Raw genomic sequence first — 24347 nt, forward strand, 5'->3', positions numbered from 1 at the left:
TTTTATAGTATGTTTAGGGTATTGTTGATTTGAACAGCTGTTTAAAGAGGGACAGTGCACCCCTTACTTGCCCCATAGTTCCAACATCCTTGAAAGTGTGGAACAAATTATATAAAACTGTAATGATGCTGAAAATAGCCACATCCCAATTAACTCTGACTTACTCCAGGCATTCCTACCTGTTTAGTTGCTACATGCATCTTCACCTTGTTTTGAAAACATCAGCTACCTCTGAGTTTTAACTGTCATTTTTTTCTGAGTTGAATATAACAAATATTAAAAATATATTTTGTTATAACATTAGATCTAAATACAGTATGTATTTCTGCATAAAATGAAGCTTTTTTACTGGTGTCAAGTGAAAAAGAAATGACATATGTATATATTAAAAATTGATATTAAAATTCAACACATAATTGTTCTGTTGCTTTTGAATCTAGAAGCCCAGTCTAAAGTTATTTTGTGTAAGAGTTTGCTTTACTGTAATTCCCCCTGAAAATTTTATTTGATTGTATCACATCATGAAAGTTAGCAGGGTGCAAAAATAACTTATTCTGTAATAGTGGCACACACTTAAGGAAAATGCATAGTAGTCCCCCTGTTAATTCTTATTAGGTTTATTGTATTTAAAGGTATTGTACATTAGGCTTACTGTGCACAGTTTATTTACTTCTGTTATACAAGTCTTAAGACTTTTCTTTTACATGCTGTTATATTGCCACTCTTATTCTTTGCTTCTATATGGTTTTAAATTGTTCAAATGACTGCCTAAGTATTTCTATTTTATTACACTTTGTGGATACGACATCTTGCCTTTTTGAATTTTCTTGTCTTTAACATACTTATTTGTTACATGTAATAAAGGATTCTTGATAAACATTGTGTACTATGGACTAAGCATACAAAAGCCTGTTCTAATTTATAAAAGAAATATTACAGCGGGTAAGACATTGTATGCTGTCATGTTACATTGTGCAGGCAGTCTCCTCTATGCACAGAATGCATAAGCAAATTATCACCTCCCTGAATGTAAATATGTCCATGAAGAAATAATCTTTAATGTACTTACTGGGCCCAGTAGGGTAACTCGTGGGAATCTATTTGCTTATCCATTCAGGCTGCCCCTGGCAGTGTAGCAGTACCCCTTTCCTGCAAACATTTTGTGGAGCTAATAATGCTGATCAGAATATTATCACTCTTAAAATAAAGTAAACGAAAGCTCTGTTACACTGTAGGAAAAACCCTACCAACAACATCATTCCCTGTGAGGCAGGCAAATGTGCTGTCATACCAAAATGTTTCCACTATCCTCCATTGATGCTGGAGAGCTCCCTTAAATGAGAGTTTTACAGCAGCATATCTCCTCCTTATCGTAATATGACAATGTCCATGTGCACACCATCATATTTTGGAAGTGAAAGTTTTCTGACTCACTTCCCATGCAAGAAGGCAGACCATATCACATCAGTGACAGGCTTCTCAAAAAGGTATGTTAATACCGTACTACAGAACCATGTCTATAAAATACCTTCATGAGCTGTCTATCACTGCTGTGTAATGAGTGTACTAGACATGCTTGTGTGATGTTCAAAAGCACAGGATGACATTTTCACACTGGTACTCACTATCCTGATTCATGTTCATGAATTGCAGTAGTGAGTGCTAATATACAAGACATGCTGCACAAGATGTTTGCACACAATCAGCAGTGTGTCCGAGTACCCAGGCCCCTCTTGTATTATAAATGACTGTGTGTACTTTTGAATAAGTTTGTGTAGTTTAATACTGCTACCTTATGAATTTTTATTGTGTTTATATTTACTACTTTAGCACACCTGAAGATACTTATTTTAGATAGTACACGAGTGAGAGAACAGCAGCTCAGTACATTTCATTTTCAGAGTGATTTCTTTTATTTAAACACATTGGTCCTACAACCTGTTTCTAGCATAACTCAAATGCAGAGAGATGGTTACAAGTGACAACATGACACAGTTATATAAATTATACAGGTCTACTGCTCTACATCGAAAGAACACTTCTTCGAAATAGAGCAGGAGACCTACACTTCAACGAAAGTGCACTTTTGCTGAAGTCTAGTTCTCCAGGCGACCCAAAAAAAAAATAAAGCATGTTTTTGCAGGGGGGGCAAACCCCCCTGCACCCCCATGTGGCTGTGCCCTCCCACCACCCTACTTAAATATGCCAGTTCCGACATTGCACTACAGTGGGGAAAAGGGAATATTCCCATTCCGCTCGTAGTGTGACTGCTGAAGTCAGTGTTCGAAGTTTCACTGCTTCAAACAAGTGGACTCGGTGAAGTGGATTCAAAAAGTGAACTTGAACATCTGCACGACTGTAATATACAATCATATCAAAACAAAGTTTCAAAAATGTAATGTATACCAACGGTGGTGAACTATATATTTCCATTTTTTTTGGGTTTGGTACAGTGAAATGTTGGAACATAATAGAATTGCATTCACTACAATGTCAGATTGTCATAACAGATATTGAGAGGATTATAAAATACCATAAGATAAGTTATACTTGAGGTAAATGAAATGCAACAGAAAAAAATATACTTAAATAATTACAGGCTTGAGTATTTATATTTGCTCATTTGCTTGTTCTGCAGGGGAGTGGTATGTGTTTAACATGTGAAAGTCAAATGAAATCACCACCTGAAACAGTGAGTCTCAGAACATCAAAAAAAGAAGGTCGCAACTTTCCTGTAGTATATATTTTCCTAAATCAGTGCTGCCTGGATTGTGCACTGGTTTATTATGGAGTCTAAGGAGAGTTTTAGTTTTGTTTTCTGGCTTATTCCACTGCTACAAGTTTGTGTAACTTTGGAATAGGATTATTTATAGGTTGGAGTGGGAGGGGGACCCTCCCTTGCAGAAAATAATTATTTTTATGTTTTGTGCAATCTCTGGAGTTCTGTTGTTTTTAGACTGCATTCTCCTGAAAATTAATTTGTTTAGATTAATCTTGTCCCAATTAAACTGTCATATAAATGACAAAAGCTTAATCACAGTGAATCCATTAGAGAAGTTTATGGAAACAAAAAACCTGGAACTAGGCTCACAAGACATCTGCAACAGCTGGAAAGGCCACATAAGTACCTCACTGAAAGAATCACAGGCCTAAAGCAGATGCCATATGCTGACCATCTAAAAATCTCCAGCTATACTCTGTGGCATATCGTCTACTCAGAGGCGATCTGTGCTTAACATACAAGGCCATGTCAAAGCCTGAGCTGTTGGACATGCTCCACTTAAAGAAATCCTAATCCCTCTGAGCCACATGCTCCAGGGATCTAAACCTTGTCATCACAATGAACAAAACATGCTGGAGGGATAGGTTCCTGACCCAGAGACTCCCCATACTCTGGAATAGACTGCCCATACATGTCAAGCAGAGTGCCTCATTGGCCCTCTTCAAGAGGAACCTTGATGATTGGATGGGAGATAGGAAATTCACCCCGGGGATCATGTCAGTTGCCCTGCTAGACAGGGGTCCAGAGAAGTAAATATTGTGGGAAGAAATATCCAGGGAATTGTTACAGCTAGGCTTGCATAGGCCCTAGGGCCGATAGCCTAGTACCAACCTATGAGTCAACAAACAGAATTAGAGTACAGAAAACTTTATTCATGCTTTCATCCTAAGACTTCTTCAGAATTCAAGATATTCTCAACAATTAGTTTAAATACAAATCATCATCCAATAAAATCACAAGATCAGTTAGCTAATTAAAATATAAAGCTGTAACACAAATATAAAACCCTAATACTTTTGCACAACAAATACAATTCATTTGTGTACATATAATCTTTGATTCTTCAAAAAACACTTGACATTAACTACAGCATTCAACCCAGGCTCTATATAAGAATGTAGTTTTTATTTGCCACAAAGCTTCCTTTTGTTCTAAGTGGGTCTTGAAATCCCCACCCCTCAAATCTATAGGAGCTTGTTCAAGAACTGCAAAAAGGAACTTTTTGTGGTTATGACATTCAATGTATGCCTAAAAAATGCACTTTTATTGTCCGTCATCTTTATATAATATAAATGTTCCCTAATTCTGACACACAACATCCTTGTGGTTATCCCAATATAAAATGCTGTACAACTGGTACATACCCCAATATAGATCACGCCTTTATTCTTATAGTTGCAATACCCTGGAATCTTGATAGTATAAGACAAGTGACTCAAACTAACAAGGGGCCCATCCAAAATAAATCTATAAGTGTTAGTCTCCACATTTATACATACCATGGGGTTTGTTATGCATTAATGTTCCATCATTTACACTAATATTAGTGTTATCTCTATATAATAAAGACTTTGAGTTATACTGATTCTTATAAACAAACAATGGATGAGAACCTACAACTTTATGTAAATCTTGGTTTCCTTCCAATATTTTCCAATTTTCTTGTATGATCTCCTGTATTAAACCACTATCCAATGACATATCTGAACTACAAAATGCCTGAGTTGCTTCTTGACAGTTTGTATTGTTAGTAGATTTAGAACAACAAACTGGTATTTTTAGTATAGGGGATAATCAGTATCTCTTTTACTCAACACCAACTTTGCCGTTCCCACAAACATTTTTCGTTGTATCCCCAATTTTTAAACAACATAATGAACTCAGATTCTTCAACCAAGTGGCATAATTTACTCGTCATATGACTGGCTCTTATTAATTGACCCTTTGGTATATTATTTTTCATAAAACGAGGGTGTTGGCTACAAAAATGTAAATAACTATTAGTAAAAGTTTTTTTACGATGTATTCTACTCACAAACATACAATATGAGGGATCCCATTCTAAACAAACGTCTGGAAAGTTGATTTTTTACCAACATCTCCTAATACAAACTTTAAAAAGTTTGTCCCTTGATTTAAACTTATCAAAAATTCTTCAACCTTCTTGTGATCACCTTGTATAATAAAAAAACAAGTCATCAATAAATCTACAACCTGACATTGACTAATTCATGAATTCAAAATGGAGTGTTCCCACCAACCCATAACTATATTGGCAAAAGAAGGTGGTGCTAGAGTACCCATCGCTACTCCTCTTATCTGCCTGTAAAATATTTTTATTAAAAATTAAAAAAAATTGTTCTTTAGTATAACATCAACCATTTCACAACAGAAACCACATTCACTATTAGAAAGACCAGAATATTTCACTAAAAATTCTCTCAGGTAATCTATCCCTATATCATGAAGGATACAACATCAACAGTAAATATAATATGTTTTTGTGGTTTGAAATAAAACACATGGGAAAACTCTCTAATGTTATTTAAAAAGTCCCATGACTCTCTTAAATAAGAGTTCAATTTCTTAACCAATGGATTTAAAATAGAATCAACAACCAAAGACATTCCTTCAGTAATATAGTGGGGGGCAGAAACAATCTGTCTAAACGGGGGATTTTAAACACATTTATGAGCCTTTGGTATCCCGTACAAAGTACCTATCTTAGGTTTGTCTATATTACAGAAATCATATGTGACTTGGTCTAAATCACCATTCATCAAACTTTCAAATAAAAACAAATGCACATTTCTATAACATTTTGATATTTCACACACATCAGTTAACTCATATACTTCAATATTCTCTAACATAGCCTCCATTTTGGAGATGTAACAATCTTGATCCATTAAAACCAAAGTGCCCCTTTATCCCTTTTCGTTATTCTGGTATTCTTACAGTCAATTAATTCATTTAAAGCCACATTTTCATCTTTAGTCAAGTTGTTATAGTATTTCCTATTTTTATTCCCTTTATGTAACTTCCTAATTTGATTTTCAGAAGTGGTTTCAAAAACTTTAAGAGTATGAACTAACAAAGGATTATAGCAAGATGGTTTTGCAAACATTGTTTTAGGCATTTTAACATCTTTAAGTATATAATTTAAATTTAACAGTCTTGTATATTTTTTTAAATCCAACAACATATGTGAAAATCTGCTCTCTTGGAGGGAACAAAGTTTAACCCTAATTCTAGCACTCTCATATGACTGGGTTTTAGCGGACAACTAAACAAATGTATAACATTATTTTACCAGTCCAATAGCTTTCTAGTTGTCCGTCGACGAATCCGATGCCATTCTCTCTTTTCTTCTCGTCGTTCTTGTCCTCTGTACTTTGCTCTCCTTCTCATTTTCTGTAGTTAAAAAAAACCTTCTGCCTGGCACCAAAATCTGTAGTACCAGCTATTTCTGGAATCTTTTCAACCATTCCCTGGGTTGTCGGCATCTCTGACTGCAGGATATAATGTCAGTTCCGTGAGTCATATCGGAAGTATTTCTAACCTCCGATGGTTGTATTCTCTCCGCCTTCTTAAAGTGAGAGAATCCAAACTTCTTATTGGAATACTTATAGTTATTAGAATTGTTTATATTTTTCTTCATTGTTACACTAAAGTTCAAATAAGCAGCATCATTTCCGTAAGCAAACACATCCCTGCTTAATTTGTTGTTTTTGCAGTTAATCACTACACTTTTGTGTCGTTCAACTTCTTCAAGTGCTAAATGATATTCAGCTCGCTCACCAAACTTATTATGATAGTCTGTTTGCAAAAGCTGATCTAGATTAAGTATTTCTTCCTTAACAGTAGCCATGATCTTAACATTGTTCTCAATTATTGACTTCAAGAAATTAAGACCGGCAGTATTAAAAAATTCTTTTAGTGTAACAAAAATGTGTCAGTTGGTTCAATACTATTGGGACATTTGAAAAATCTCAGTCCCTTTGGTACTGTATTCAGTTCAATACATCTCTGAAAATACTTGTTTTCAAGATCTAAACTTTTATATTTTTTAAGTAACTTGCACAGATACTCACAGTTCTCTTTATAAGAAATAAGTTCAAAAGTGTTCACAGGTCTTTTGAACCTAGAAAATGGGCCGGAGCCATTATTCAGCAGTGAAGCTACATTGGCATAGGTTTTCATAGGCATGCAGTTAGTAGCTTGAATGTTACCCTGCTTCTCATTACTGTTGTATTCCACAACTGTTTCAATAACTTCTTCAGAGCTAGAACATCCACGAGACAAATTAACTCTCTCTTTTTTTAACAGTTGCACAGTTTTCAGAATGTCATTCTTGATTTTTATTAACAGCGGCAATACTCTGTTATCAGCACTTCCAGGTGTAGAATACACACTTGTATCGAGTAGAGCATCTCCGTTGTTTTCAGCCATAGTAGAATGGAAAATACAACAAACAAGTAAAAACACAAATCCGTTCAAACCCAGTAAAAACTAAGTCAACAATGGAAACAAAAAAACTGGAACTAGGCTGAATCAACAAACAGAATTAGCATACAGAAAACTTTATTCACGCTTTTGTCCTAAGAGAAGTTTATGGGTTTAATTTGCCAAATTATGTGTTGGATATCTGCCGTATGTCCGTGAATTTGTGCAAAAAGTTGTTTTTTTTTAATTCAGCATAGCTGTTTAGTTTTCTTAGGTTTAGTATAAGGTAGTTCCAGTTTGCACACTGATTTTGCCAGAAGTTTTTTTTTTTTATTTTTGTCTGTATGCTGGATAAAAAGGGGGTCTTTGATGGGTAAGTAAGTTATCTTTTTTCTGTGTATAGAGAGTATTTTATTTGGTTTTTGAAAAGCAAAGGAATTATCTTCTTGTGTGTTTAGGTTATAGTGATAACTTACTTTTTTAAAAATGGGACAGAAACTTTTGTAGAAAAGTTGGAAGTAAATGTGGGGAGCAGGAGGGCTGAAGAAGTGGTCCTTCCAGCCGTTTATCTTTTTCTGGTGAAGTACAATAGTGTTCATTCCTAAGGATAAAACAACAGATGCTGTTAATGATGGTTTGACTATACTTTGTGTTTTGGAGGTAGCTTACGGTTATAATATGAAGTACGCATTTTAAGTAATGATGGCATTGACTGCCAGTGTCAACTCTGTCTGGGGAGTAAGGTAGGAGGCAGCTGTGTATGAAGCTTTTCACTGTATTCCTACCATGTCAGTTGTTACATCTTTGTGAATTTCAATTGTACATTTGAGTCCAGGGTAAGCCTAATGTATTTATATTGCATTAATTGGGCTACTTTCTGTTTGCTTGAATTTCCAGGAAAAGCAGCTTACTTTTGCCTAATGACAACAAAACATGGCTGCTGTTTTGTTGGTATTAAGCTGCTAGCAGTTAGCTATGAAGCAGTCCCACAGATGGTATAATGGGATAGGTGTGTAACACAGTAATCCATAATTTGCTGAAACATATTAAATAAACAAAAGATCTGCAACAGCTTTGATAGTACTTCATAATGTATTCTCAGAAAACATCATATTACATGTGCTAAATTCCCATCAAGAACCTGATCATATCTGTTCTGTCCACACAGCCATACCATACAACACCTTAAACAACTGATACTGGAACATGGCAGTGATTGTTGGTGGACCCTGCCCATGGAGCAGCTTTTGCCATTGGATGTCTTGAAAAAGGTAACAGCCATGTTATTTTTAGCTAAAATAAAGGTAACAACCATGTTATTTTTTGCTAGAATTAGTCATTGTGAAAAAAGAGACTGTACAGCTATTTCAGCCTTTGAGGCACTGTATTGTATTCTAGTTACAATAAAATAGAATTCTTCATTGATTACAATCTGTCACTGTTCTTGCTGGAATTGTTGCCTCATTCGCATCCTTTATAGCATCAGAGCATTTGTTATATTTCGGGTATCACACTTTGTGCCACATTAGTAACCTGTTTCTGTTAATTTCCCTGGTGAAATACTTCCATCTGCTACTCTGCTAACTAATACAGATGAGCACAATAAAATGGGACTGTATGGTTTGACAGATGGATGAAGGCAAAATATCATGGCTATTTGAGTATGAATATGTCTGTGCTGAGTGTTCCTTTGGAGTATATATCAGAAGATTGTCTTTGTGTTTTAAGACACCTTTGCATTTGTATTGTAGTTTGACACAGATTCTGTAGATGAAATGATGCTCTACCATGGGACCTTAGAAATGTAGTTATTTCAAAGCCACTTTAGCAAATGCTAATGAAAAATTAGGCACAATAAGCAAAGACTAACATTACTATGTGAAAAAAAGGAAAGTGCACAAATCTGAGGACCATTAGAAACCATAAATACATGATACCAGAAATTCCCCTGGAAGAAGTCAAAGCACAACTTGACAACAGCAAGTATGGTAGTGCAAAAACCTATCAACATAAACACACACTGAATGACCAGGTGACAACTCTTAAAATATATATTTTTTTTATTGGAGCAAGCCTGGTACTCTTCCATGCCTCCTTATTTATGTGCACTTTTCCAAGGGGGATTCAATAGTGTTCTGCACCCTCCCCACCTACACCAGGATAGACATGCCAGTCTTACCCTACTAGCGCCAAGTGCCCAAACAACTAATCAAACCCTGGTTACCTGGGCTGTAGTTAGGCCTTTATCCCAGTGTACCACTAGAACTTGCAGTCATTTCAAAACTTACAAGTCTTTCTAGAAATGTAAAGAATTATGTGGTGACTACTTTTATCTTTGTACTTAAATCTGTAGACTATTCAACTTTTTTATGATTGTCACTAGATGAGGCAGTGCAGTAGTTCTGTACTGTGTTTGTCAGCATCTTAAATAAAAAGACAAAGGTGTAGAAGAAGCCTATTGGATCTATGAACCTACTGTGGTTCACACTTAGAATTAAATGAAAGATGACTAAAATTATCTTTGGTTTGTCTTCCAAACAGCAGAGCAAAAATCTGACCTCATAAAATATAAGGAATACCAAAACTGAGTGAAATGTGCAATACTAGCCAGTAAAAATTCCTGCTGTTTTTTTTTCAGCATAAAAAGGCTAATAATCCATATAAGGTTTAAGAAAACACTGACCACATGCTGCATTCTGGGTACAAACCATACCTCTTATGCTTTTCTTATTTTGGTGACACAAAAATTGTGCTGCACACTGTCAAGGACTTGAGTCTGCTAAAAGCTTGTTGTGGGTAACAAAAGGTGCTAACTTCAAAACATGTGCTTATCAAATACCTGTTGCCTTTATTCTCAGTGTGGACTCTCTTAATTTGGTCTACAAATATTTGAGTAAATTAGAACCAAAGTTTGCTGCTCCCAGCAGCCTTCCCTAAGAATTCTGAAGATCTCATCCAGTATGGAAGCTAAATATAAGTATGTAAACAAGGAAATGTTTATTGTTTATCTCCTCAGAAGTTGTCTTTTACATGTGCTGATTAGTGGCCTTTTGAAGTGTTATCCATTCTTTCTAAAGTCTTAAAGAAGTGAATTCACCACCAACTGCAATGTTAAAGTCAAACATCATTCCTTATCCCCAGCATGACTTCAGGTCCAGCTGTTACAGTGATATTACCCTCCTGGACATCCTAGAGTTCATTTGGATCCAATTTTGTTAAAGCTCTCAAAAAAAAATATTCTGAGTTCTTGGAGGTCCTGTTTATTGTCTCAAATCTAGCATCACCAAATTATTCTCTGACTACTGTGCAAATAGGAAACAAGTGGTCATGTGAATTTTTTTTTGTCTTTTTATGCCTGTAGATGTCAGTGTTTAAAATTCCATTTTTGTGCTCACTACTATTCACAGTTTTCATAAATGAGATGAGGAGTCACTGAGATCAAAGATCAGAATGCAATTCGTGCACCAACAGTTTTACTATTATTCTAGCAGATAATACCATTGTTTGTCAGTACAAAATTACAACTGTCATGTGTTGCAGATATGGCTCACTGCTATTGGAATACAGTGAATTTGTGGGTGGTATTTTGTGATTTATAATATTTTAACAACTAGTGTGTTAAGCCCCATTTAGTACTCTTTTGGCTTGTTACCTACAAGGATAGTGGCAAATAAGTACCAGAGGATGACCCACTGATAGTTGAGTCTTGTTTATGGAACTCAAGAAAACTCACTGAAATTTAAAATTAATTTGAAGTAAAACCAGTGGATAGAGTCTGAGGAGAGCATTGTCTTCTGATTGGAATGCAGCAAAACCTCAAATCAGCATGTGGATTAAATCCAGTTATGTATATAATTGCCATGTTAAGTTCCCCATGTTGTTAAAGTGAATTTTATTAATTACCCAGCATTGTAATATCTGAGTAGAGTGACATACTGTAAAAGAAGCAGTGCTTGAATTGAGAGGGTTGTAGAGGTACACCAAGTCAGACATGGTGAGGGGACTGTACAACTACATTTAGGTAAGGATTATGGATAATAGTGTTCAAAGCAAGAGAGTGAAAGAGGAGGAGTGCGAGAAAGAAATATAAAACAAAGTAGAGATGGTAGGGAATCAGTTCTATATAGACAGAACCTTTCAGCATTTAGCTGGTAAGGAAATGTTCAGGGTGGTTAACTATTTTAAGTGGAAGCATCAAGTGAAGGAGGTTTTGCAATAGATTATGTATTGGTTCTGGAGTTTTTTTAAGATCAATTTAGAAGCTGTACCTTAATTACACCCTCCAACATTATTTTTTCTGGATGCAAAGATTATCATAAAGATGGTAACAACCAGGATATTATAACTGAGGAAAACAGATGGGTACTGTGAGGGTGGGGGGCTGCCAACTCATCACAGACTTATGGAACAAAATCAAAAAAAGAAGGTAAGTGAGGCAGGGTGGAGCTTTTTACCATAAAGGGAAAATCATTACAGTAAAGTAGGTGTCCCTCCACCAGCTGATGGAGGAAATCGTATTTTGAATAGAAATTCTATAGGTGTTGAAGGCTGTCTGTGCAGATCCTACATAGCAGTGGTGCTTGATAGAGAGGTAGCAGGGTGGATCAAGCTTAGGAAGTTATTAGGAAGTGGTGTCCAATGCCTGCTGAGTCTGTACCTATTCCTTCTGTTTGTGGAAGTGTTGGCAAGGATTTTTCTTGGGGGTGTTGATATAGGGGGATGGGAGTAGAGTGGTTAGCATCAGTTTAACATGTTTGCATAGTATAACTGTGTAGTTTCTAGTGATCTCTGAAGAATTCATCAGGTTTTGAGAGGGTACTGGGTTGAAATGGCATCCTCACTTGGTCACGTTGGGGATTGCTAGTTGTGAGTATAGGAACATAGTATTTTGGGATTCTACTGTATCCAAGTTTGGCACTGACAGTGAAAGAGAATTTAAATGGTTAAGTACATAACTAAAACAAATGGGTAGATGAGTAAGGTAGGGAGGTTACTTGTAAAAATTAATACACTGAAATGATCGTGCTGATATTGTATGTGATCAGGTCTTTCTAGATTCAGTCAAATTGAAGAAATGAGTGACATTTAGAAGACTGAGCATAAAACTGGATTGGGAAAAGAGCTAGGATTGCCAGAGGAGGGCTGGGTTTGTGGTGGAGGAGTCCCCTAGCAGGGTAGTTGGGGGTTGCTTGATGCAGAAGCATACGTTATGACATTTACATGGCATAGTTGTATGAAGATGAATGGGTTCTCAGGGATATGCTGCAACAAGTTAAAAAGAGGGATTTTGGTGAGATTAAAACAATTTGGAAAGGCTAGCTATGCTGATTTATGAGTAGGGGAACCATTAGGTGATGGATTATGGGGAAAGCAGGAGTAGATTGAGTAAGTATTTGATGAGAGTTGGAGGAGGGGAGATGAAAACTTGGAAGAGGTGAAGGAAGTGCTTGGGTTTAGTGATTGGGCACCTGCCCCCCCCCCCCCCCCGGATTTTGACTTTCAAGACAGTGTTTCCAATCCGCCTTAGAGCAGCAGGTATTTTCACAACTTTGACATGCTGATGTCATGTTTACATAGTTTATATCTTAATACTGCTCATTCATATATGTCAAACTGGCATACGTACCTCAATAATATTCACTACAGTAATATTGTACCAACATCTTTTCAGAAATATATAGATGCAGAGCCTGATCCAGCACTAGGTGACATAGGTGGTCATCTAGGGCCCTGTGGCTGGGGAGGGGCCCACCCTGTCCAAGAGGCTTAAACATTTATTTTAATAATATTTAAAAAAAAAACTTTTCTTAATACTGCGGTGGCGGTCTCTTCTCCTTTATGGAGAGCCATGCATGTGCCCCACACACACACCACTGTGGAAGTAAACACATTCCACACTTACAAGTGGAATTTAAACTGTCCGTTCCATTAAGAGAGAAGGTAAGTGTGTGTGTGCATGTGTGTGTGTGTGTGTGTGTGTGTGTGTGTGTGTGTGTGTGTGTGTGTGTGTGTGTGTGTGTGTGTATGCATACATGTGCGTGCGTAGAGAGAAAGTGTGTGTGTATGTGAGTGTGCGTAATTTAAGAGAGCCGTTCTGTTTCTGTATGAGGGAGAAAGTGGAAAGTGTATGTGTATGTAATTTAAATTAGCTGTTCTGTTCGTATGAGAGATAGTATAGGTTCATAGGTTCATACTAGGCTATCTGCCCTAGGGCATTTATAAGCCTAGCCAGAGTGTGTGTGTGGCTTTCACCACCCCTTAGGATGAGAATACTATACCCATTAGTTTGCTGTGCCTCTGTCCAGCAGTGACACAGAGATGATTCCCGGGGTAAACCTACGATCTCCCATCCACTCGTCAAGATTTCTATTGAACAGAGTCAATGAGGGGCTCTGCCTCACATGGACTGGGATTCTGTTCCATAGTGTAGGGAGTCTCTGGGTGATGAATCTGTCCCTCCAGCACGTCCTATTTATATCCGTGTTGAGGTTTAAGTCTCTTGCTCTCGTGGCTCTGGTGGATTTGGATTTTTTGAGGTGGAGCATGTCCATTAATTCGGGTTGGACATGGCCTTGTATGTCAGGCACAGATCACCTCTGAGCAGACGGTATGCGACTGAATAGAGCTGGAGTTTCTTCAGTCGGGCATCGTATGACATATGTTTGAGCCCCTTTATCCTTTTGGTGAGGAACTTTTGGGGTCTTTCCAACTGCTGCAGGTGTCAGGTAAGGTACATTCCGAATGGGGCGTTGCACTCAATCATTGGTCTGATAAGTGAAGAGTACAGGGGTACAATGACCTCTCCTGATCTGGATGTGAATCCCTTCATGATCAGGTGGGCAATGTAGAAGGTCTTCCTAACCACTTTGGCAATGTGAGTGTCAAAAGAGAGGTTACTGTCAACTTGGGTCCCCAGGTCCCTGATAATTTCTTCCATGTTTAATGGATTACCACCTATGTGGTAATTAGGGGTTACCTTGTTTTTCCCAAAGGGTATGACTATACATTTTTTGGCATTTAGCTTAAGGCCATGGCTCTGGCACCAGTTATCCATTTCTATGAGATCTCTCTGGAGGATGTCTGTGTCTGATGGAGTGTCAATTATGGTGCCCAGTTTGCAGTCATCTGCAAATTTTGTCAGCCACAATCCCCCTATGTTTGCCTGCACTTCAGAAAAATAAATGCCGAACAAGAGGGGGCCCAGGACTGAGCCCTATGGGACACCGCGTGACCGGCTTAGAGTCTGACATGGCACCAGCAACTCTAACCCTGTGTGTTCTGTCCTTGAGCCAGTTTGCAACCCATCTTGTGACATATGGGTTTACATCTAAGCTGGTGAGCTTTTCTATGATGCCCGAGTGGGGTATTGTGTCGAACGCTTTTGCTAGGTCAAGGTAGGCTGTGTGAACTGCCTTACCCTCATCAATGGCCTTAGTGACTGTTTCGAAAAAGTCGAACAAGTTCAAGAGGCAGGATCTGCCCTTGACAAAGCCAAATTGGGTAGGATCCAGTGTCTGTAGGTCCCCAATGTCTTTATTTATGAGTGCCATTATGATCCTCTCCATAGCTTTGCAGACAAGGCTCGTCAAGCTTATGGGGCGGTAATTTCCAGGGTCCGTAGAAGCACCGCCTTTGTGGAGTGGGACCACAGTTGCCGTACGCCATTCTTTGGGTACGTATCCTGTAGTAAGGCTAAGATTAAACAGCAGCCTTATGTGTGGGTTTAATTCCTCATTGAGTTCGTGTAGTACACAGCCGGGGACACCGTCCGGTCCCATTGATGCTGTGTTTTTTGCTTTAGAGAGAGCAGCTCTCACCTGGGCATCTGAGATGTTTGGGAGGCTAGACTCTGGTGGGATAGATATTTCTCCTTTTGGGGGGGGAGGGAGGGGAGAAATTTGCACTGAACCTGTCTGCCAGTATGTTGGCAATGTCTGTGGGTTCAGTGATTTTTTTATCATTTTGGACTAATTCTGAGCATATCTGGGAGTTTCCACCCAGGTTTCTAACATAGCTAAAGAAGGTCTTATGATTGTCTTTTGTGTCATTAGTGATTTTTCTCTCGAAGTTGGCCTTGGATGATTTTATGAGTGATCGTAGTTTTTTGCTAGTATTGATCAGAGATGCCTTCCTTTTTAGGGATTTTGCTCTGTCATGTAGTAGCTTTCTCCTCTTGTTGTAGAGTTTGTTTATGGCTGGGGTCCACCAGACCGGGCGCCTGCCTTTGGTGGAAAGGGTCTTGATTTTATTAGGGATTGCTTGATCCATACATTCCTGGAGGTGCTCGTAGAAGGCATTTGTAAGGGTTTCAGCAGCGTGGGTTGTGGTTTCCACTGGCTCGGGGGCCTTGAAGGATACCACTCAGTCTTAAGAAGTGTGAAGTTTGCTTTTGAGAAGTTCTTCACTGTGGTCTTTTTGCTGGGGGTGGGCGGGATGTGGATCTCCAATGAGATTAATTTATGGTCTGATCTCACCAATGAGGGATATACTTCAGGTGTGGAGCATTTTGTCCCCATGTTTGTGATGATCAGGTCTAGTATATTTTCTCCTCTTGTGGGAATGGTGACTAGTTGTTCCATAACATTTGAGTTTATGAACTCCAGGAACCTTTGGGCTAGGGTGTTGGGGCTTGAGTAATGTTCCCAGTCTATGTTTGGGTAGTTGAAGTCACCCAATATGATGGTGTTTGGAGAAACATTCATACTCTCCAGTGTCTTCAGGAAGGCTGTGTGGGTTTCCTGAGTTTGAGAAGGTGGTCTGTAGCATGCTACAAACTGTAGGGCAGTTTTACCTATGGTTAATTGCACCTGGATGGTCTCCGATGCTTCGTGCGCTGCCAGTAACCTGGAGGTGTGGGTATCCTTTATGAATATGGATACTCCCCCTCCTTTTGTGGTTCGGTCCGGATTTTGGGGCCAGAACGCATGATATGAGGTATAACCTGATAGTGCTGGTGTGCTCTCAGGAGCCTTGAACCAGGTTTCAGTCACAGCACAGACATCGATGTTCTCCATACTGAGGAGGGCTTCGAGGGCATGCATCTTGAGGTTTAGACTTCTGGCATTGAGCAGTATTACCCTTAGTTTTTCTCCATTTTTGTTTTCTAGGGCGGTAGGTTTATCATTTGAGCCGTGCCTAAAAAAGCGACTATGGTGGTGGCAAGTGCCTTAGCCAATATCCGGAAGCCCAGGGTGACAGGTGCAAGCCGTCCCTTGCGAAGCAGCGTGGCTTGTCAAGCATGTCATCCCAGGCAGACAGACATTGGATCCCCTTAGAATGACACCAGTAATTAAGCCAATTATTAAAGCTGATCATTTTGTCTCTGTATTGTAGCATCATTCTTGGTGAGGGTAGGATACTGCTCAGGGTCAGGGTCATACCGGCCTGGGCTACATAATCTGAGAGCTCCTCTATGTCTCTTTTCATGTAGTCCAGGGAGGTACGTCTCAGGTCGTTCTCACCGGCATGGACAATGACTGAGTCATACTTGTACTTGCTGTGGAGTGACCTGAGTGCTTGTGTTATGTGGCGGATTCTAGCGCCTGACAGGCAGCTTACTGTGATCTTTTCCTTGTTCAGTCTGGTGAGTGAGACGTCAGTGTGTCTGACTATGGAGTCACCTATAACAAGTGTGTCTGGCATTGTGTTTGGCCTTAAGGGCTGTGACTGTTTAGCACACTGACTCTGAGAACTATGTGTTGCATGTCTTATGTTTTGAGGTGGCAGTTGCTTGGGTGTCTGCTTTGGAGGCCTCTGTAGTTTTGGTAGATTTTTGATCAGTGCCTCTGAGTATGTCTTTGTGTGTTTATGTGTTTGCTTTGCAGTTGTGATAGTTCTGTGTGAAACTGGGTATGTGGTGTGCGTGGTTTCCTTCTCCTCCTGTCTGGTCTTGCCAGTCCTGAGTTGAGAGAGCTCAGCCTCCAGTTTGGCTATATAATTGCATCTCTCACATGTATTTGTGTTTTGTGGGAGAAGGAGTGGGCTGTCTGTGTACATGAGGCAATTGTAACATTGCCTCAAGATGCCCAGATTCACCAGCTGAACAGGAGAGGATGCTAGCAACTGACCCTTCGACATGCTAGAAAAAGTGAAAAAGTTTGTTGTGTAACTGAGTCAGAAGGGACCTATAGGGAAATGGGTACTCAAGGGGATTCTAGGCTAATGTAGTACTTTGTTTAGTATATAAGTACTTTACCTATATAAAAATGCTTTAGGAGCAAGTGCTGAGCTTTTGAGATAGAGAATAGACTGTTTAGATTGCAAGTAGAGAAGTTCTAAGGGAAAAATTGAAGAGCAGACTTTACGGAGCCATAGTTTAACCGGCGCTGCCCGATGGTGCTCTATGGGCAACTCCGTGCTAAATCACGCTAAAGCGGGCTTTATAGCAGGGGGTTGAAAAGAGCTAGGAATTGACCCTAAATGGCTAATAGACTACAAGTTTCTGGCTGGAACCACTGCTCTAGGGACAAATAGGCTGCTCAGTGCTCCCCACTCCCACTGGTGAACAAAGAAGCTTCCCTTTATCCAAATAAGGATATGGAATAGCACAGGAACCAAGCCAAAGCCCAGAGATCAGCAAACTCTGAAGACTGGACTATTCTAGTTCAGTAAGGCGGGAAAACAAAATTTTTTTTTTTTTTTGCAGAAAACAGAGAAAAAACAGACAGTAAATGCTTTTAAACGGCTAGCGCACTTGAGTGTGTTAGCCTACAGGTAAAATTAAGCAACAAATAACTTTTTAAAAGTGCAAAACAGTTAATCAACACAAAAACAGTTTAAATAGAATGCAGAGCTGTATAAACAGGCGAAAATGCAGTCGCTAAGCAGTAAATAATCAAAAAGCCAGAAAAAAATACTTAAATCAGGAAAAAGGCACTCTTTTGCTCTCTGCTGCTTGTAGAACTCTGCAGGACACCACGAGGAGCTGTGCTGAGTTGAATACAAGCGAAAAAGCGTGCTAAAGCGGGCTTTATTACAGGGGGCTGAAAAGAGCTAGGAATTGACCCAAAATGGCCAATAGACTACAAGTTTCTGGCTGGAACCACTCCTCTAGGGACAAATAGGCCGCTCAGTGCTCCCCACTCCCCACTCCCACTGGTGAACAAAGACACTTCCTTTTATCCAAATAAGGATATGGAATAGCACAGGAACCAAGACAAAGCCCAGAGATCAGCAAACTCTGAAGACTGGACTATTCTAGTTCAGTAAGGCGGGAAAACAAGAACAAAGACGCTTCCTTTTATCCAAATAAGGATATTGTGTGTATGTAAGTAATTTAAACTAGAGAGAAAGAGTGTGTGTGTGTGTGTGTGTGTGTGTGTGTGTGTGTGTGTGTGTGTGTGTGTGTGTGTGTGTGTGTGTATGTAATTTAAACTAGCCGTTTTGTTCGTATGGGAGATAGTGTGTGTGTAAATAATTTAAACTCGAGAGAAAGTGTGTGTATGTGCATGTGAGTGTGTGTAATTTAAACTAACCATTCTGTTCGTATGAGAGAGAAAGTGTGTGCGTTGTATGAGAGAGAAGGTGTGTGTGTGTGAGAGAGAGATAGAGTTAGGTGTGTGTTGCTGTGTGAGAGTAGAGAGAAGGTAGGTGTTAGATGTGTGTGTGTGTGTGTGTGTGTGTGTGTGTGTGTGTGTGTGTGTGTGTGTGTGTGTGTGTGTGTGTGTGTGTGTGTGAGTTTTTAACATACCTATCAACTCATCAGATTTTTGCCTCATATTTTTGGCCAGTTCCTCATAACATTTGTGGTTTTCTGGCAATTCAAGGAGGATTGAAGTCACTAAATAATGGCACATGAGATTCAGATTCAGACTTCATATCCTTCTGAAAATGCATGCTAACACAAATCCTTTTAGTCTAGCAACTTTCTAAGTCTGTAAGAACAATATTTAAAAATGTAACCCTATTTTTGGGCCTTTGCCCTCCCCCCATTATGTTAGGCTTTGTCCAGATTTCTCTTGCAAAGAGGTTGAGAGGTATGGAGGTATGATATGTAATGCCCTAGTTGGGGGGAGGGGAGGCAGGTTAGTTAATTAACTTTATCAGGCGTGACCCCTGTAACCATCCTCTACACCAGTTACCAGACTGCTGAAGGATTTGCGAGTTTTACTGACGACAATAGCTTGAATCCTCTACACAAACTACCAGACTGCTGAAAGAATTGAGACTCTCAGTGGAGAAGAGTCCAAATCTTCCACACCAACTACCAGAATGCTGATGGAATTGTGAGTCTGAGTTTCAGTACATTTTCATGGAATTGTGAGTTTCAAGGGAAGAGAAATTTACTGTTGCTCATGCCGAGTCTGTTTTCAATGTGCAACTGTCTTGTTTAGCAAATTGCACTCACTGTTTGTGCTGTGGAATTTGAAAGCAGTGTTAGTAGCATAATTGCCTTTGGTGCAGAAGGCTGTGAATTCTACTCCCACACCATATAGATGGAGTGCTGGTATTGTAGTGGCCTTTGAATTGCTGATTGTTTGGTGCATTTTAAAGGGGTATAGGGGTTCTGCACTCTTGAGTGTGGCCTCATTTGTATGAGATACCTCGTAACTGTGAACTTGTCAGTTTGTCAGTCCTTCCCTATTGCAATATTACCAGCTTACCAATTTTTTTTTAATGCTACATAGGTAATTAATTCTTCAAGGTGAGCAGGCACTGAATTTGTAGACAAAACACTGAAATGTAAAGTGTTTGCCAGTAGCAAACTCTTCATTAGGTACAGATCTCTTTAAGGTGGAATTATTTGGATTACTTTTACTTCTGTAGTAATGACAGATGTATGATTGGCCTTTTATGGTTGAAATTTTCTGAAATAGGTAGTTTTGTCATTATTGGTTCATACATTTTATTTCATTGCTTACAGGAAGAATGTTCGAAACTACAAATTTAAAACATATTCTAACAAGTGGTTCTGTATTATACAAGGAGTATAATTTAATACAATCAGGAGGGTGAATCAAACAACACTTATATGTATGTATGGCCCTAAACATGTGTGCAACGCATCAATGGCTTGAAATTTGACATTTTTATTTTCAGTATTTTCAATGTTCGATGTAATGATTTCGACGTTATGATAGTCGACCATATGAATTTCAACATTTTGATAGTAAACCTATCTATATATATATATATATATATATGCACGCACACACACATATATATATATATCTACACATATGCAGACACACACACACATATAAATATATATGTGTGTAAATCTGCTTTTGCACACTCCTCCAGGACCCATCTCATTTGCTCACTCAACTGAGTACAGTGAGATCATATTTTGATTTCAGATACTCCTACCAGTCCCATCTCCTCTGCGGTGTACAGAGAGAGCACTTGGGAAGGACATTCCCCTATAGTATCTTAATCTGCTCTGTTTCCTCCCTCTCCAAAAAAAAAAAATTGCACTTCATCTGCTTTACTGTATTTGTGTTTCTTCCTACTTTATTACCTTATTTTGCTTTTGCCTCTTCTTAAAAGTACTCAATTGAATTTATTCTGCTGCCTTTATTACTGCTTGTTAGTAGCCTGATTAAATTGTAACTGTTATTCTAAGGCTCTTAGTTTAAGCACTTGGGCTTCAGGCCAGTTATTTTACATTAAGAAGGTTTGTGGTCTTTAGTCTTGTGGGAGGAGAGGCTAGATTCTGCCCTTCTGAGCTGAGAATTTCTGGTTAACGGCGTATTGCGCATGCTTACTTGAACTGTTTCTTTCTGAAATCGGTACACCTTGTTTGCTGTAGCATAGACTAGATTCAGGCCGGCTGGATCTAGCTTTGTTTGTATAACTTGTGCACTGATCCAGGCCGTCTTTTTTGGAGAAGGTTTCTCTGTACCCTAGTTGACAGGACTGTGCAGTTAGAACTTGTTTGATTGAAGACTGCTGGAACAGGGCTCAGTTTTGAGCTTTTTAACTGGTTAATTGGGTAAAGTGTTGTTTTGATTGTATCTGCTCTATTTTCTGAAAAAAAAAAATAAAAATAATATGCTTGTTTCCCTCCTTTCTGAACTAGTATAGTCCAATTTTCAGGTTATTGCTGAATCCAGGTTTGTGTTGCGCATACCTTACTTGGATAGATGGAAATTTCTCTGTTCACCTGTGAGAGAGGGGAGCTTTGAACAGCCCATCTGTCCCTGGAGGAGTGGTTTCAGCCCAGATGTTAGCAGTTTATTGGCCGTTTTGGGCTAATTTTGATTGTATCTGCTCTATTTTCTGAAAAACAAAACACAAAAAAATACTTGTTTCCTGCCTTTCCAATCTAGTATAGTCCAGTTTTCAGGTTATTGCTTAATCCAGGGCTGTGTTACAAGTTTCTGTGTTGCCCATACCTTACTTGTATAGAAGGAAGTTTCTCTGTTCACCTGTGAGAGAGGGGAGCTTTGAGCAGCCTATATGTCCCTGGAGGAGTGGTTTCAGCCCAGAAGTTAGTAGTTTATCAGCCATTTTGGGCTAATTACTATCTCTTTCACTTCCCTGCTATAAAAAACGCATTTGCACAGTTTTTGCGCTTGTATTCCACTCAGCAAGTGCCTTCCAGGTGTTCTGCAGAGTCTACAGCAGCAGAGAGACAAAAGAGTGACTTTGGGGTGATTAAGTATCATTTTTCTGCTTTTCTTGCTGTCTTAACTAATTCCGCCTAAAACACCATTTTTTTTTAGCAAATCTGTAATTTAAAAAGTTTATTGCTACATATTGTACTTATTTGCTGCCTGCACTTGAGTTAAGTCGTTTTATGTTTAAATAATCCGTTTAACTGTTGTAGGCTACACACTAAAGTGCAATAGCCTTTTCTGTGCATTTAAAGTGTTGTTTTGATTGTATCTACTCAATTTTCTGAAAAAAACAAAAATATACTTGTTACCTGCCTTTCTGAACTAGTATAGTCCAGTTTTCAGGTTATTGCTAAATCCAGGGCCGAGTTACAAGTTTCTGTGTTGCCCATACCTTACTTGGATAGAAGGAAGTTTCTCTGTTCACCTGTGAGAGAGGGGAGCTTTAAGCAGCCTATCTGTCCCTGGAGGAGTGGTTTCAACCCAGAAGTTAGTAGTTTTTCGTCCATTTTGGGTTAATTTCTATCCCTTTCACTTCACTGCTATAAAAACCGCATGTCTGCTGTTTTGTGCACTGGGCAGCGCTGTTTAGCTAGCGTTAAACTATTCTCGGCTCCACGAAGCTTACTCTTCAATTTTTCCCTTGGAACTAGACAAACCTTCAACTTTTGCACTCAAACCATTCATTTCACAGTCAAGCACTTGCTTAAAACTCATAGCAAGCACTAATTAACCCTAGCACTAGACCCCCCCCCATACTGTCCAGAATGACAAGACTCTCTATTCGTCCCCACCAGCCAATCAGAAAAACAGCTTACTCTACCTATTCAGGTATGTCCAAAGGGCAGTTTTCGGTGTACTGTCCAGTCCAGCTGGTGAATCTGGGCATTTTGAGGCAATGTTACAACTGCCTCATGTACACAGACAACTCTCTCCTCCTACCACCAAACACTAATATATGCGAGAGATGCAATTATACAGCCAAACTGGAGGCAAAGCTGTCTCAACCCAAGACTGGAACTGACAGTCAAGAGGAGAAGGGTAATACTTGCAACACACCACCAGTCTCACATAGACCTAATAAACCAACACCGGCAAATAACACACATGAATACATGAAAACGTATTGGAGACTCTAAATAAAAATCTGCAAAAGCAACAGAGACCTCCATCTCCACACCCCATCACCAACCATGAAACACATACTTCACATAATCAGTGTGCCACGCAATCACAGCCCTTAGCGCAAAATAACATACCCAAAACACTAGTAACAGGTGACTCTATAGTCAGGCACACTGATGTCCCACTAACTAGACTGGACAAGAAGGTTACAGTTAGCTGCCTGTCGGGTGCCAGGATCCGCCACATAACAGAAGCACTCAGGTCATCCAGAACAAGTACAAATACAACTCTGTCATTGTCCATGTAGGTGTGAATGACCTGAGACGTACCTCCCTGGACTACATGAAAAGAGACATGGAAGAGCTCTTTGATCATGTAGCCCATGCCGGTATGACCCTGACCCTGAGTAGCATCCTGCCCTCACCAAGAATGATGCCACATTATAAAGAGAAAATGATCAATTTCAACAATTGGCTAAGTTTTTGGTGTCATTCAAAGGGGATCCAGCATCTGTCCGCCTGGGATGACATGCTTGACAAGCCACGTTGCTTCGCAAGAGATGGCTTGCACCTGTCACCCTTAGGCTTTCGAATACTGGCCAAGGCTCTTGCCACCCCCATAGTGCCTTTTTTAGGCAGGGCTCAGAAGACAAACCCACCACCATAAATAGCACAAGTAACCAAAAACTGAGGGTAATGCTACTCAACGCCAGAAGTCTAAACCTCAAAATGCACGCACTCAAGGCACTCCTCAGTATGGAGAACATCGACATATGTGCAGTAACAGAAACCTGGTTTAAGGCTCCTGAGAGCACCCCAGCACTACTAGGCTATAACACATACCATACCTTTCGGCCACAGAACCAGGACCGAAACAGAAAAGGTGGGGGTGTATCCATATTCCTCAAGGATACTCACACCTCCAGGTTAGTGGCTCAGCACAATGCATCAGAGATCATCCATATGCAACTAACAACGGGCAAAACTGCAATCCAAATTGTAGCTTACTACAGATCACCCACCATGGCCCAGGACCCCTTTTCCGCATTTCTGGAGACACTGGGAAATATGAAGGTCCTACCAAACTCCCTAATACTGGGTGATTTCAATTACCCAAGCATAAACTGGGAGAACTACTCAAGTACTAACTCCCTTGCCCAACGCTTCCTAGAATTTATAAACTCAAACACCCTGGATCAACTGGTCAACACCCCCACCAGAGGGAACAACATACTGGACCTGGTCATCACCAACATGGACGATGGGTGTTCCACACCGGAGGTCAACCCCTCGCTGGTTAGATCAGACCATAGACTAATCACTCTGGATATCCACATTTTGCCCCCACTCCCAATCAAGGAAACCACCATGAAAAACTTTTCAAAAGCAAACTTCACGTTACTTAAGACTGAGGTGGAAAGGTTCACAGCCCCCATG

The 24347-nt window shown here is 39.5% G+C and overlaps 1 protein-coding gene across 1 annotated transcript in view; it reads left to right on the forward strand.

Moving 5' to 3' along the window:
- IARS2 (isoleucyl-tRNA synthetase 2, mitochondrial) overlaps nt 1-24347 on the forward strand; it is a 1410425-nt gene that overhangs the window by 707102 nt on the left and 678976 nt on the right. Inside the window, exon 13 of the mRNA XM_044061644.1 lies at nt 8397-8499. Coding sequence (XP_043917579.1) covers nt 8397-8499 — 103 coding nt within the window. The remainder of the gene's footprint in view (nt 1-8396; nt 8500-24347) is intronic.

This window comes from Protopterus annectens, chromosome 1.part0 (genome assembly GCF_019279795.1).
Source record: "Protopterus annectens isolate FY-2018-M chromosome 1.part0, PAN1.0, whole genome shotgun sequence".
Classification (NCBI taxonomy): Eukaryota; Metazoa; Chordata; order Ceratodontiformes; family Protopteridae; genus Protopterus; species Protopterus annectens.